The following is a 15,245-nucleotide window of genomic DNA, read 5'->3' as shown; positions in this document are numbered from 1 at the left end:
GCAGCAGGGACGCGCAAACCGCAGCGACTCCCCCGTTTCTGATCGCAGCCTCACACCGACGATGACGCTCTCCATCCCCTCGTCGTCGCTCGTTATCACTGCCGCCGCTGGGAAACTAGCTGGTGCGACTGACGGGGGTGAGGCCGCAATATGTTCATCTTCATCAAGACCCCCTTGTGAAAAATTGTTTAAAAACAAAGTGTGCATTTCAGTTGACAATGCGAGTGCTTTTGCTTTAGTTGACACCGGGGCGGCAGTTTCTGTTTTGAGCCTGTCCTTCAAAAATCGTCTTGGACAAAAAGTTATGTTTTCTTGGGATCGGAACGCTACCTTTCGTGGAGTTGGCGGGGAAATGTTACGCCCACTTGGGGTCTGTTCTGTTTCAGTTAAATAGGGGACCAGCAATTTCGAAGAGAATTTACTGTGCTTGCACATACAACACGACATTATTTTAGGAATTAATTTCTTTCGTGAGTGGGGGGCAACTTTGGATGGTTGAAGTGGCGCGATTTCTCTTCGCCGCGACGCACGCACTTCAATAGATGACAGATAGCACCAGTGATGCCGCCGACGTTCTCTCCGTGTCACAAGATGTGTGTTTGCCCTCTCAGACCGCAATGTTTGTACCTGTGAATACTTCTTGCCTTCGTACAGGCATTTGTTGTTGTTTAGCCGAGCTCGATTAAAACAATGCGTTCAAGAAAAATGCGATCGTCCCTCGCTCCCTCGTTGTCACCACTGATGGTTGTACTCGTTTGTGGACAGTGAACGTTTCAACCCAATCCATAACATTGCCGCTAGGACTTAAACTGGCAAGTTTTGATGAACAAGCCATTGTCAGCGTCGGAACGGTTGAAATGTCAACTGCCGTAAAAAAATCCAACCTCAATTCCAACCATGATAATTCTGCTGACTTTAAGCACGATTAACAAGTCGCTGTTTCTAGGGAGTAGTTTCTGCTGGAAGATGTGCTCGCTTGCTAAGCCACAGTGTTTGATTTTGCTCAAGGCCAACGAGCATCCCATACACCGCCGGCGTCTCGTATGCAACACCGCATCCATACAGGGAAAGCAACACCAATTCGTCAGAAACCCTACCGCATTTCAACTTCAGAGAGATACGTCATCACCAAGCAGGTCGAAGAAATGTTACAGAAAGGAGTAATCCAGGAATCATGTAGCCCTTGGGCTGCTCCTGTGATCCTAGTGAAGAAAAAAGACAACTCATGGCGATTCTGTGTGGACTATCACTGCCTAAACACCGTCACAAAGAAAGACGTGTACCCCCTACCACGAATAGATGACACCGTCGACTGCCTCCACTCCGCGTCGTATTTCTCTTCTGTTGATTTACGGTCAGGATATTGGCAAATTCCCATGCACCCCTCAGACAAGGAGAAGCCTTCGTGCCACCCGACGGTCTCTTTGAGTTCAACGTTATGCCCTTTGGCTTATCAATGCTCCAACGACATTCGAGCAATTTATGGATACCGTGCTCCGCGGACTCAAATGGGAAATTTGCATGTGCTATTTAGACGTCATTATCTACGGCCGGACATTTCACGAGCACAACAAGAGTCTGTCGATCCTTCTTGACTTGACATAAAAATTGTTACAGCGCAAACACATGCAACCACAAAGTAACAAGGACGGGACGCAAGCGCTGACTGTATCCAGCTAGCTGGCCTTATATTAAACTCGAAGAAATGTCATTTCGGTAACCGTCAAGCCCTCATACTAGGCTTTCTGGTCGACAAAGATGGCATACGACCAGACCCTGAAAAGATAGCAGCGGTTCGCGACTTCCAACAGCCACGAACGGTGAAAGATCTGCGAAGCTTTTTGAACCTTTGCTCATATTTCCGGCGCTTTATCAAGAATTTCGCACAGCTTGCCTCTCCCCTCACGTCTCTCCTCCACAAAGACAGTCCATACTTGTGGACTGCTGACTGCGAGTCGGCGTTTCAACAACTGAAATCTTTGTTGGCTTGTTGACCGGGACTGCGGCACTTTGATCCGGAGGCGTCAACTGAGCTCCACACTGACGCCAGCGGTGCGGGTGTTGGCGCTGTGCTTGTTCAGCTCTGCGGTGGCCGTGAGTATGTCGTTGCCTACGCTAGTCGGACACTTACAAAAGTGGAGACAAACTACAACGTTACTGAACTCGAGTGCCTAGCAGTCGTCTTCGCCATTCAGAAGTTCCATCCGTATCTACACGGCCGCGCATTCACGATAGTGACCGACCATCATTCACTCTGTTGGCTGGTTGGGCGGCGTGACCCGTCTGGTCGGTTGGCCCGCTGGGCTTTGCGCCTTCAAGAGTACAGCTTTTCCGTTAACTACAAGAGCAGACGCTGTCACACGGATGGTGATTGCCTATCCCGTCTCCCTTTGCCGTACACTAAAGCTGAGGATGATGACTTCGATAACTACCTAGTTTCCATCTCTTCCGACTTTCCAGACCTGCGTACCTTCGAGAGTGAGCAACGTTGCGACCCTACCTTAAAATCCCTACGGGCAGCTGCACGTGAGCCAGCAGGAACACCGTTTACTTTTCGTAATGGTTTGCTGTACAAAAAAATTACTCGGCTGATGGCCCCCCATTGCTTCTAGTTGTGCCCGAAAACCTGCGCCCCACTATCCTTCGTTCCATGCATGACTATATCACGTCCGGGCACCTTGGCTTTGCACGCACACTACACCGACTTAGAGATTTTTCTGGCCCAAGCTCTGGAAAACAACGAAACAGTATGTCACCAGTTGTACTGTTTGCCAGTGCCATAAGCAAACGACGACGGCCCCAGCAGACTATTTACAACCAGTTAGGCCACCGACGTTACCCTTTGAAAAAGTCGGCATCGACTTGCTTGGCCTGCTCCCAGAGACGTCAGCTGGCTACCGCTGGATTATAGTATCGTAGATTATCTTACTCGCTACACGGAAACGGCGGCACTTCCATCTGCCACTGCAGCAGATGTCTCTTCATTTTTGTTGCATCATGTCATACTCCGTTACGGCACTTCCCAGGTTGTCATCAGTGACCGTGGACGGCAATTCACTGCTGACGTCGTTGAAGAACTTTTACGGCTTTGTGGTTCTGCATATCGTCATTCCACTCCTTATTACCCGGAAACCAATGGGCTCACGGAGCGAACGAATCGAACCGTTACCAACATGTTATCAATGTATGTCGCTGCTGACCACAAGCATTGGGACGCCGTCTTACGTTTTGTAACGTACGCGTACAATAGTGCCAAGCACGAAATTACTAGATATGTGGTTTTATTGCCATACGCACGCACTCCCCAGAGCTTTCTGGACACTATTCTACCTTTATTGTGCCAAGAAGATGCTTCCACCACCCAAACTCTGTGTCGTGCTGAGGAAGCAGGTCGACTGGCGCATCTCAAGACGTTGTCATCCCAAGGCAACAGCAAGATTCGCCATGATGCATGGCATGTCTCCGTCAGCTTTGCTCCCGGTGATTATATTTGGTTGTGGACACCAGTTCGCAAAAAGGGATTGTACTGCAAGTTTCTGGCCACCTATACCGAACCATTCGTTATACTCGGCCGCTTGAGTGATGTGAACTATGTTGTCGCCAAAGTGACGGCAAGTAATCAGCGTTCACGTGCGACGCAACTTGTTCACGTGGCCAGACTCAAGCAGTACCACCACAGGTCCCTTTAACTCGCTCAGCGAGCTTCGTCTGCCCCCGGGGAAAATGTCGCAGCACTGCGTGACTGAGGCAGAGAAAGAAGTAGGGTGCGCGCGCATGATCTCGGGGTACTCTGCGCTGGCTGGGCCTGGCCTGTAGCTTCCCTCTCGGACCTCATTTCACCCTGTAAATGAGCATCATTCGCAACAATATTGCAAATACTATTTAACCCTAGTCTATGTAGACTTCAATTAGGAAACGGTTCCCTGCTTCATTTCACTGTACCTTCTTGCAGGTCATGCAAGGAACCCCTTGCCAAGAAGTACAAAATGGACAATTTGGCTACGACCAGAACACAGCAATCCTTTATTCACACCACACCAGTGTTCCCATCAGATAGAGATGATCTCGTGCGCCTTGGTCTCTAGCAGCTTCTCCATGGAGGCAACATCTGCATTCCATGCATCCAGCCGCTTCTTCATGCCTGCAATCTGTGAACCATCCACAATATCACCTACACAAACCAACACACACTGCATGTATACAGGATGTCCCAGCAAGCTTTAGCCAGGGTTTAAAAGTATGCCACCAAATGCATGTTGTGCATGTATGGAGCAATTCACACTATTCTGCTTAAGGGGGGAGGCTACCCTCGGATACCAACTTATTTGCTTATTGAGATATCTTAATGCAATTTTAAGGATAGTCTCATAGCAAAAGCATTACCAGAACTACAAAATTTCATTAGTTATGTTCACTGGTTCTCAAGTTACAGCAATATGTCAGAACTGTGCACATGATTTTCTCATTCTAGGCCTGTAGAATTTTCAAAAGGTGCTGCAACTGTGAAATACACTATGATGATTCCCAGATGGATACATCAGGGCAAGACAGAGCAATTTTTTAAAATTTTCTTGCTGAATAATTTCAGCAGACCACCAAATTTACTGTTGGTGATTAAGATATTATCAATCATATTTTGATTAAATGTCACAAATCACAGACACAAGTAGAAAAAATGGGCTTGTCTTGCCCTCAGAAATTTATTCAGATACACAATAAAAAAAAACTTCTCGAAAGCTGATGAACAGTTACAGAGATTTGGCTCGAAAACGCAGCCTCACCAGCCAAAAAAAGTCATTTTGAGAAAATGAGCTTTGAAAGTTTTGAGCACATATATATTTGTCTAAAATGACCCTGCAGGGTAACCGGAGATGCCCTTAGGCACTCTATTCTTTTTCCGCCTTTCCACCTTCTCTTGCGATCGATCGCTTCTTGGCCTTTTTCAAGTGCAGAGAATCTTTCTTGGCTCCCCGTTGAATGGCCAGGTGGCTAGGTGTTAGCCCCACTGATGAGCATAGCTCTTGGGTGGCCCTGTGGCAGCCAGCATTATATCTTAAAAGTGCCTCATGCAGTGCTGTCTCCACAGCACAGAGTGAAACGATTCTGATGCATTCCGAGTCTTTGCTCCCAGGCAGCGTTGCAGAAGAGAAGCCTGTGAGAGGCACTCACAAACAGGTAACAGTGCTTCTGCAACATAGACCATCACTCTTGCTGGCGTTATGATGACACCACGAGTCTGCACCCTCAGGGCACAAGTCGTGGTGAGGATCCGCGTCCGTCGATGTCACGTGGTGGTACGATGCCATCACTGCACGCTGCATAGCAGCCACATCGTTGGAATTTTTCCGTAGGGCCCAGTCATAAATACAGTTGAACCCGGCTATATCGAACTCGAAAAAAAACAAAAAAAACTATCAGTTCAATATAGAGCATAATTTAATATAAGCCTGCTAAATAATTGGATGTCATAAAAGCACTTACCATTTATAAGATCACTTTATTGATAAAATTAGCTTAGTTTCGCACAGAATAGTCCTGCATTTTCTTCTGCTTGGGCAATTTCGCTGCCTGCGATGCACGCACTTCCCCACATTGTCTGAGGAGTCTGAGGGCTTCTCCACATTTGTGCAGAAGCCCTGGACTAGTGTGAGCGCACCAATCACTTCGGAGGATGTGGGCAAAGGACCGTCATTGCTTTCCTCATTGTGCCTACTTTCACTTGTGCTCGGTACGATGTCGGCAATGTAGTCTTTGTTTTCAGGCTCTCCCGTAGTCGCGACACCATCATTTGCACTCACAAACTCTTCCACCGTTGATTCATCAACAGCTTCTGGAAATTCTGACAGCTCGCTCCAAACTTCGGCAACACCGGCAACGGCTTTGTCACATTCATCAGAATTTAGTCATCACCGAGCATGCGAGAGCCGGCACGGCTGAAGCAATCTCGGATGAAACACTCGTACGCAGCTGTGCATATGCGTCAGGCGCCACGGGCGCCTGACGCATTGAGAGCTTGACCGCTTTTGGCTGCGAGGAGTTACGGAGTCGCCATCTATCGGAAGCGACTCCCTGGCGTAGTACAAGGGATCACGCAGCTCGCTCCTCATAGGTTTTGCTGTCAGCGCTCACTGAAAACACCATGTGCAAGCTCTCCCGGACATTTCTGTGAGTACTTTCGAAACGAGAGAAGTTTTTTACTGTCTGAATAATAATCTTGGGCAAACTGAAAGCACAGAATCGTTTACAGATGCTATCTCTTTACCGATCGCGTACAGTGAACGCTACTACGCGCGGTCACCACGAGGGAGTCTCTCGAACCGGCTTCTTGCGTGAAAGGTAGGTAAATGCTGAGAGCAAACTATGTGAAATGTGTTCTTATAGTGTTTGTATAACTAAATGGAGCGTAATAGAATGAAGTCTCAATGCAGCAACCGCACAGATTCGCAGCGACCGACTGTACGTCTGCATGCTTGTCCGTGCAATGTTTCGCTTTCGCCGCATGCGCGTTTTCGCGCCGTGCCATTAGCTTTAGGCCGTAGAATATGAGCATTTGACGGTATCTTTAGGTCGCAGAATATGAGCATTTGACAGTATACAAGCAACCATTGTTGAGTGGGTGCAAACAGAGCTGTTCAAAAATAACTGCGTTGTAGAGACTTCGACGCCATCGTCACGATGAATTGTCATGACGAGATTGAATCGTCACGATGATTCAATCTTTTTTGTCTTCTAAATTCTTGGACGTTTCAATATTATTCCTCGAGTTGCATCGCACTGTATGTTTATTGGTGTTCTCAGTGTGCAATTTCCTGCTGCTTCTTTTTTGTAATCCAGTGAATTAATTCATAACACAAACATGACTATATGCCATGCTTTTTTTTAATGTGCTTCTTACCGCTCCCTTTCCACTCCAGTGAACTTGCCAGTATCTATAGCATCGACAAGCTCATAGACCAAACCGTCATGACATTAGTCGGGCGAGCGTCTCAGTGCGCGTTTTCCGAACATCGCAGACCTGGCGCCGTAGCAGAAATCTTCCTAGCGTCCGTGCTTGCTGCATACCCGAGTTGTAGCCGATGACTGTTTGCCGGTTTTATGTTTCGCAAGCCAAGATTCACGCAGCTTCTTGTCTTGCAGCTACATGTGAATAAGGCAGACACCGGGCTCCTTTGCGTACGTCCGGCACTGTGGCACCGAGCAGTAGCCTACCATGTTGCGTGCCTTCAAAGGCAGCCACTACCTATTGTAGTGCTTTCAAGCGTTGTGAAAGAGACACTCGAAGTGGGAAAATCTTGCCACTAAATGAGGACCGCAGCGTACGAGGGAATTTAAACTCTCGTTTTCAGCTCGCTTCGGCGCTCCCGAAGCAGCCGAATCGCGGCCGCTATGTCCATGTGATCCCTAATAGCACGTCACGCCGACAATGGCGCCAGCTTTTCCAGTGGTGGAGCTCGTGGCCATTAGCCCTAATCTCACCCTTATTCTTCAAGATCGTGCAGAGAGTGCTCCTCAGAATCTTGCACGTTGCAGGGACACCCAACTTCTCACCACGTTCGACCTGGTTTATGATTTCGAGCTTCATGATGAAAGACAAATTCTGCCACTTAATCACGGCAACACTGCGGGAGAGAAGGCCCACAAGGCGCAAACACAATGAACCAGAAAAGCAGCGAGACAACTCGCACCTTCGCTATCTTGCACGACGAGGGCACAAGAGCCTCTGATTTTGAGCAAGCGCTGCGGGTGAGCCAGGATCATTTTTTGCAGGGAGGTGTCAGCGGCTCGTCCGAGGCAGCGCGGTCACGGTAGGAAGAGCGGTTGGATGGAGCGCACTGCCGAACTTCCCCGACACCGTGAGGGAAAGCCACCTTCTGGGGGCACTTTTCCGCTGCTTGACGTTCTATATATCGAGAGTCGCTGTTATTTTTGTTCAATGTAAGCATAATTTTTGCTATATATACTCATTGTAACTATACCGTATCCGGAAATCGTTCGGTATATAGAATAATTCTATGTAAACAGGTTCGATATAGTCGGGTTTGACTGTAGTCGGTCAGCTTGACGATGAGGGCCTTTGTCAGCCTGCCCTTCCCTCCTAAAGCCTTGTCACTTTTCTGCACAAGGTTGCGCAGTACTGTCCCCATCCTCTTCTGGACTTGGTTCAGGCATTCTCCTTTCGAAATGGGGACCAGTCCATAAACATTTTCTGGCACAAGGGCAGAGAAGGTGGCACTGTCTCCATCAGACATGAGCATTGTGTAACGGAGGTTGTGCTTTGTCACCGAACATGAGAAAAGGATGACAGCTGCCTCAACCTCCATCCCCCCAGACTTAAGAGTCAGTGTTTTTCTGCCACGCATGATCCTTCTGCCAGCTTGCATAGCCTCCAGGCTTTGGTCCTACGTGGCAACCAAAGCACTGGTTCAATAAAACAATGGTGTCCAAGATGAGGCCCGTATGATATTCAATTATTGCACCAACTCCAATATGGGACGTGTGGCCACGCTTGTGCCATGTTCCATCAATGTTTACTGTGATATTCCTGCTGAAATATTGATCCATTTCCTTGTAGGTGGTTTTCACAGCAGAAGCAGATTCTGCAAAGAATTTGTCTGTGCACTGTGTCTGCAGTTCCCCAAATTTCTTAAAGTGCTTCTGAAAAGTCTTATGATGCAGGCCACGATGGGACACGTTCATCACTACCCAAAAGTCATGGAGGGCTGTTTGTCCCTTCCCTATCTGTTTCGTTGCCACAATGGCTCTTATATACACGTCAAAGGCAATCGAGTCATCCTGGCAGAACTGCACGAGCTTGCAACTACTCCACAATGTAAACATAGCAGCTCAAGCTTTGTTGCAAGTCCAAGTTGGGTGCCTCCTTGAACCTTCATCCAAGTTGCAAAGCACCGCTGGCACGGGGTCCTGGATAGCAGGTTGCTAGGGCATCCATTTGCACAAGGAGAAATTTTCGCCTTCACTTGTAGCGGTGGCAGCTTCGGGATCGCGCTCCATTGCTTGAAATTTCTGCTCAGACGCTGACATAGTGCCAAGTCCTCATAGCACAGCAGCACGTTTTTTATCCGCCGCCTCTTTCTCCTCACATGTCAGGAAACGTGTTTTCAAGTGCACAGTGGACGACGCCATCGCACTGTTCGAGGCAGATGAAAGAGAGGATGTGGGATGTGGAAGCCGCTGTTGATGAGCACGAGACACCAGGCGCACTTGTCACGACAAATTCTTGAGCTGGTGGAGCAGGAGTCACATTGCTAGAAGATTCAACGCAACCATGCTCTTGCATAGATGAAACAGACGCTGCCCCGCAGGAATTATCGGTGCGGTTATCGTCAACGCGCGGGTGAGCAACGAGCTTAGCCATGTGGATGAGCTTCATAGAACGCTTCCTTGCACCGAACGCATGTAGCATCTTGAGTTTCTTTGGGCACATCGTGGCCCAAACACACACAACACACAACAACACTGCACAAGAATTGGCACGACTGCACAACAATCAGGAGGCTAAACGCGACAATGGTCTCATAAAGACAGTAGAAACTTTGAGAATATGCGAACAGCTGAAGAGATAGACGATGGCAAGTGGAACACACAAAGGGTGCCAGCGATGGAGGAGTCAAAGCAGACGACGGCAGGACGTATTATGCAGAAGATCACTACGTCATCGCATGCAGCAGCCAATGGGAGTCGCGGGCTCCCCGCGTCCTTGAGGAGCGCACACTTCACCTAATCTCAGCTTCGCATCTCAGCCGTGGGAAAGTTGAAAGCTCTCGTGAGCCCTCCAATCATGAGCGATTTACACCTCTCTCGCGTTGCCGCCGCCGCCCCCACGGGTGGCGGGAAAAAAGTAGCGCAAGAATGCATGAACAAAACAACACTAAAATGGCGGCGCTCGGGGGAGCGGTGGAGAAACGGATTTGATGCCAGGAAGGGGTATTTTGAGCGCTCGCTCGCCACTCGAGGGCTGCCGCGGCTCATTATAAACTTTATTTGAAATAGTTTCGCGATGAATTAGATGTTGATATTTACAGAAATTGTAGTTTATAAGACATACTGCCCGAATATGTGGTTTTCCAAAAATTGACTTTTTCGCGATTTTTCTGTTTTCAAAGGCCGCGTCCCCTCTTAACTGCAGAAATACCCAGCGAAGTAACCAAGTATGAACTATAGAGTAAAGCTTCCAATGAGAAAGTTGCAGTGTTCTAGGAAACGTAACTCACCAGCTTCTAACTACCTACTTCTCACGTGATCCTTTTTTCTGCATTATAAAGGAAGCTCACGAATTATGAAAAAAGCATGTGGCATGCCCACTTTGCAGTGCTCTCCCACGTGCCACGTATGAACGAACAGCACATGCTTAATAAGTGACAAGGCAGGCACTGACTACGATTTATGGTACATACAGTATAAGCAAATGAAGCAGCACACTAAGCTAAATGCACCATTCCTTCATACACAGTGTGTCAAGCGCCAGAAAGTGGGCAATTGATGCTCCATCGCAGCATCATGTTAACGACAATCAGCAGCGAAGTGCTGAGGCTGTGGTGTTGCATAACACCATCACCATGCAGGCTTCCTCGGACAGTGTGCATGGCATTAGGATCGGCACTGGTACTGTTGTTGAAAATGATGAGTGCAAAGCATGTGCATGCAGAAAGACAACCGTCTTCCATACTGGCAACAACAGGGAAGATTGAGATTTTTGCAACGGTAAGCAGCGTATGTGATCATGGACTCGGTCATGTTTCTTCCGAGTTCTGCAATATGGAATGTGCAGCGGGCCAGTACAACTTGTGCAGGGTGACTGTGACTATGGCCTGGTAGTGAAACTGACTGCTGTGCGAGACATGCGACTCAGATCACAGCCGAATGGAGCTCTCCTAGAGCTGACAATGCTAAAATTTGCCATCATTTCAACATTAACCTCCTGGCTGTGTAGTGAAGTTGTGGCAATTTCCATCCATAAGATACCCATCATGGCACATTCCAGTGACACTTGAAATGGGCTCTGGCACCTGCTTCCATGCGAGGTAAGTATGAGCCAGCGTGCACAAGATGTGATCTCACTGCATGACAATTCACAAAGGCAACATGACAGTGTGCTATGATAGTAATACTAGGATGACCCGATGTGCTTGCTTGTACATAGGCATGGGTATAGTGATAGAGCTGTCTACCAGGTATGCAACAAACTACGTGGAACTTTGGCTTTTGCTGTGGAGCCCAATTCTGAATGCTACACTCAGTGGAAGGCAATGCAACAGTGCCATAAAAACACTGCCAGCAAAGTTGGCCTCATACCTTACCCTAGAGTGAGAAGGAACACAACCACTGTGTGTGATGGTACCAGCCGGACTTTTACTTCTCTTCAAGAAGCAAAAGTCTCTTCTTCACAGGTTCATCAATGTGCAAAAGGAGGACTGTGGGTACCACATTCAAATGTGCATGCACTGCAAAATTTAGTTGAGTGAGCACATATTACGGTGGGTCTCTAAAATCTAATGATGACAACAATGACACAATGCAGAAGGTGGTGATGGCAACGTACAGGCATGTCATGTCCACTGATGGATGTTCAGATTGCAGCCTATGGTTCACACTGTAGGAAATTCGCGGCAATGCCACAACGCTGCGTGAGCCACGAGAGAACCACTACAACTTGCCAAAAAACGTGGCAAAAGCAATGCCAGAAATGTGAGAAAATTTTGCTCCACAGTTGTCAGCTAGGCAAGACTCGGAACTTGGGAGTTCAAAAGAACAGCATAATTCACTCTTTGTCGTGCTGTTGCAGAAGCTGTCCTATGCTTCAACACTGGAAACTTGCGTGAATCCACTGCAACTCTACAGCAGCCTCATTGTGTGTGGCAAGGCTGGCCAAGAAGCATTGCTTGCACCATCGATTGCATTTCGATGAGAATTTGTTGGTTTTGTTCTGATACTATGTTCCGATCAATATGTTTAATTCTATTTTGTGCTTTTCTTCAATTTACTGTACTTTACTCGTTACCAAACATTGTACCTTTGTTTGACAATTTAATTAAGAGAAAATGAGGCATCCAGCCAATAGCTATTTTTTAAAGGATTTACCTTTTGCGACAAGCTTACCCACGTTTTCACAACTGCAAGTGAAATTCGTGTCTTGGAGAGTAAAGAGCAAAAACTCCACTGTGGCACAACTTATTTTTGCAATGATTTTGCTGTTGCTGACTTTGCCTGCTTCAGAAACTTCTCCATGTAGATTTGCTCAAAGTAAGTACCACTCTGCTGCTTCTTGACCATCAGCAGACTTTCGAGTGTTTTCTCACACACAGATTAGCGAAATTCTGTTAGAGTTTCGTTCACAGTGCTGAATATTTTCTCACATTCAGCACTGCTGTGGGGAATGGAGCGAATACCCAGTATAACCATTGAAATTTTGTGGAACCTGAGCGATCTGTTGACACTTCGGATGCTTCCTAATTGTGACCACTGTACGTCGCGCCTTGGCTCATTGAATGTCGGCTGGAACCTGATTTGCTTGCCAGTCGGCAAACTTGACTTCAAGTGCATCGATTCCTTCTTCGTTTGATTCGCCACTCTGCTGGGGTAGGATAGCAGGGAACGCTATAATAAAATAATGTGTGCTGTTGAATGAAGCAATTTCCAGAGTTTGTACTTGAGCAACTTCAGCCATCTTGAGATTGACGTCTTCTAGCGGGAATTTGGCGCGAATGTAATCGCATGCAGCCATTAAGTACAGATGTACAGCAGAGAAGAACTGCTCTCTCTCACTGCAGCTTAGTGTCTCAACCACAACAGGGGCGTAGCCAGGGGGGGCGGGGGTTATGGGGCGTCAGCCCCCCTCCCTAAACTTCTTCATGCTGTCATGCACCGCCAACCAAAACAATCCTCGGTGCCGGAAATCATTCTGGATTTTGTCTAGAATGTATTTTACATGCTCAAAAAAGACATTTCGGCACGAAGATTGTGAACTCGGGCTGGATTTCGTGGCAACGCCCACGCACCTGGAGTCACATAATGCAAAGAGCTCCACCCGAGCACAGTTTCAAGGGCGTTTTGATGGTGAGCGGGATTGCCGCGGAATCTACGGAGAGCATGGATTTTAATTCCAAAGCTTTACGAATATAAAGATCACAAACTTTTGATGCGAAAGATGCACTGACATTTCTAAAGTCGTGCTTTAGATTTTCAATTTCGGATCTTTGTGGGTTTAATGTTCTCATAAACATTTGCACCAAAGGGGCATTTATTTATTTATTTATTTATTTAAAATACTTTCAGGGCCCAAAGGCACTACAGAAAGGAGTGGGGAAGAAATGGCAAGGCGTGCAGCAAACAAACAAACAAAAATATTACAAGGCGTCTTGTAAAGCAATCTTGAACTGGTGGTCATCAGCTATGCTGGCGATTGTCGAGGGAAGGTGGTTCCATGCGACACTTGTTCTAGAAACAAAAGAGTCATTACACAATTTTCTGTGACAAAAAGGTAGCCCCACCTTGAAGCGACGATCAGTTTTTGAAGATATGTAATGAGGTGGATGAAACAAAACGTCCTTCATCTCGTTGTTATAATAATAGATTTTATGAAAAAGATTTGCGAGATGACTTTCGACGCAACGAAAGGTCAGGCAAGTTTAGGGTTTTCTTCATAGATGTGACACTGGAATGACGTGAATAATTCGACAAGATGAAACGTGCGCCGCGATTCTGAATGGCTTCAAGAGTTTGAATGAGTAGTCTGAGTAGGATTCCATATGGCGCATGCGTACTCTAATTTAGAACGCACCAAGGTTTTGTAACTTTGTATTTTGTATTGACTTTTCTAAAGTCATACATGAAAACCATGCGAAGAGACAAGCCAACTCATACTATCAGACAAGTTGACAAAGCACGCAGCGAGGCCCGATGAGACGAACCGTTGTGATGGTTCATTTGTGCTGTCATGTATGTCACAGAAAAGAATATCAAAATTTTTTCACCTGCGCCAAAACATCCATGTTGAGACACAATTGGAGGCAAGCTCCACCAGTGGAAAAGCTGGCGCCACCGCCAGTGTGACGTGGCATGAGGGATCACGTGAACACAGCGGCCGCGTCGGCTGCTTCAAAAGTGCCGAAGAGAGCTGAAAACGAAAGCTTAATGTCCCACCTGCACTGTGGTTCTGATTAAGTGGGGAGGCTTTTCCGCCTTGGATGTCTGCTTGACAACATTTGAAAGCACTACCTATATACTAGGTAGTGGCTGCATTTGGAGGCATGGAGCATGGTAGGCTACTGCTCGGTGCCGCAGTGCAGGAAGTACGCAACGGAGCCCACTGTCAGCCTTGTTCACACGTAGCCACAGGACAAGCTGCAAGAAGCTTGGCTTGCGAAACTTAGAACCAGCAAACAGCCATTGGCTACAACTCGAGTACGCAGCAAGCACAGACGCGAGGAAGCTTTCTGCTACGGCGCCGGGAGTGCCATGTTCGGTGAGTAGCACAAAACGCGCAGTGAGACGCTCGCCTGTGCTTGCTGCCCAGCTAATGTCACAAGAATTTGGTCTATGAACTTGTTGATGCTAGATACTGGCAAGTTCACTGGAATGGAAAGGGAGTGGTAAGAACCACATTAAAAGAAGCATGGCATATGGTCATGTTTGTGTTATGAATTAACGCACTAGATTACAATACAGACGCAGCGGGAAATCACACGCTGCAGAATACCGGTAAACATTCAGTGCGATACAACTTGAGAAATAATATTGAAACATTCAAGAATTTATAAAAAAAATAAAATAAAGGCAAATCGTCGCGACGGCACATCACAGTTGCCGTAGGCGTCGAAGTCTCTAAAACGAAATTATTTCTGAACAGCTCTAATAGCGTCCACGCAACAATGGTCGCTAGTGTACTGTCAAATCCTCATATTCTGCTGCCTAAAGCTCACGGCACGGTGCGACAACGCGCTCACAGCAAAAGCGAAACGCTGTGTGCGGACATACATGCAGACGCGCAGTCGGTCGCTGCGAACCCGTGCGATCGCTGCCTTGAGGCTTAATTCTGTTATGCTCCATTTGGCTATACAGACAGCCCACTATAAGAACATATTTCACACAGTTTTCTCTCAGCGTTTACCTACCTTTCATGCGAAAAACAGGTTCGGGGGACTCTATTGCGGCGATCACGAGCAGTGGCGTTCATTGTATGTGTTCGGAAAAAACAGACAGTCTGTAAACGATTCTGTGCTTTCAGT

The 15,245-nt window shown here is 47.3% G+C and overlaps 1 protein-coding gene across 2 annotated transcripts in view; it reads right to left on the bottom strand.

Annotated features, from left to right (window-relative positions):
- Positions 1 to 4,000: 4,000 nt before the first annotated feature.
- The window catches only part of LOC135896097 (26S proteasome non-ATPase regulatory subunit 13-like), a 313,623-nt gene continuing 302,378 nt past the window's right edge, over positions 4,001 to 15,245 (bottom strand). For both annotated transcript variants that reach the window (XM_065424435.2, XM_065424434.2), the window contains exon 12: positions 4,001 to 4,148. In XM_065424435.2, the coding sequence (XP_065280507.1) occupies positions 4,050 to 4,148 (99 nt within the window). In that variant the 3' untranslated portion in view covers positions 4,001 to 4,049. The remainder of the gene's footprint in view (positions 4,149 to 15,245) is intronic.

The sequence above is a fragment of the Dermacentor albipictus genome, chromosome 6 (assembly GCF_038994185.2).
Source record: "Dermacentor albipictus isolate Rhodes 1998 colony chromosome 6, USDA_Dalb.pri_finalv2, whole genome shotgun sequence".
Lineage (NCBI taxonomy): Eukaryota > Metazoa > Arthropoda > Arachnida > Ixodida > Ixodidae > Dermacentor > Dermacentor albipictus.
This window is presented reverse-complemented; position numbering and strand designations above follow the sequence as displayed.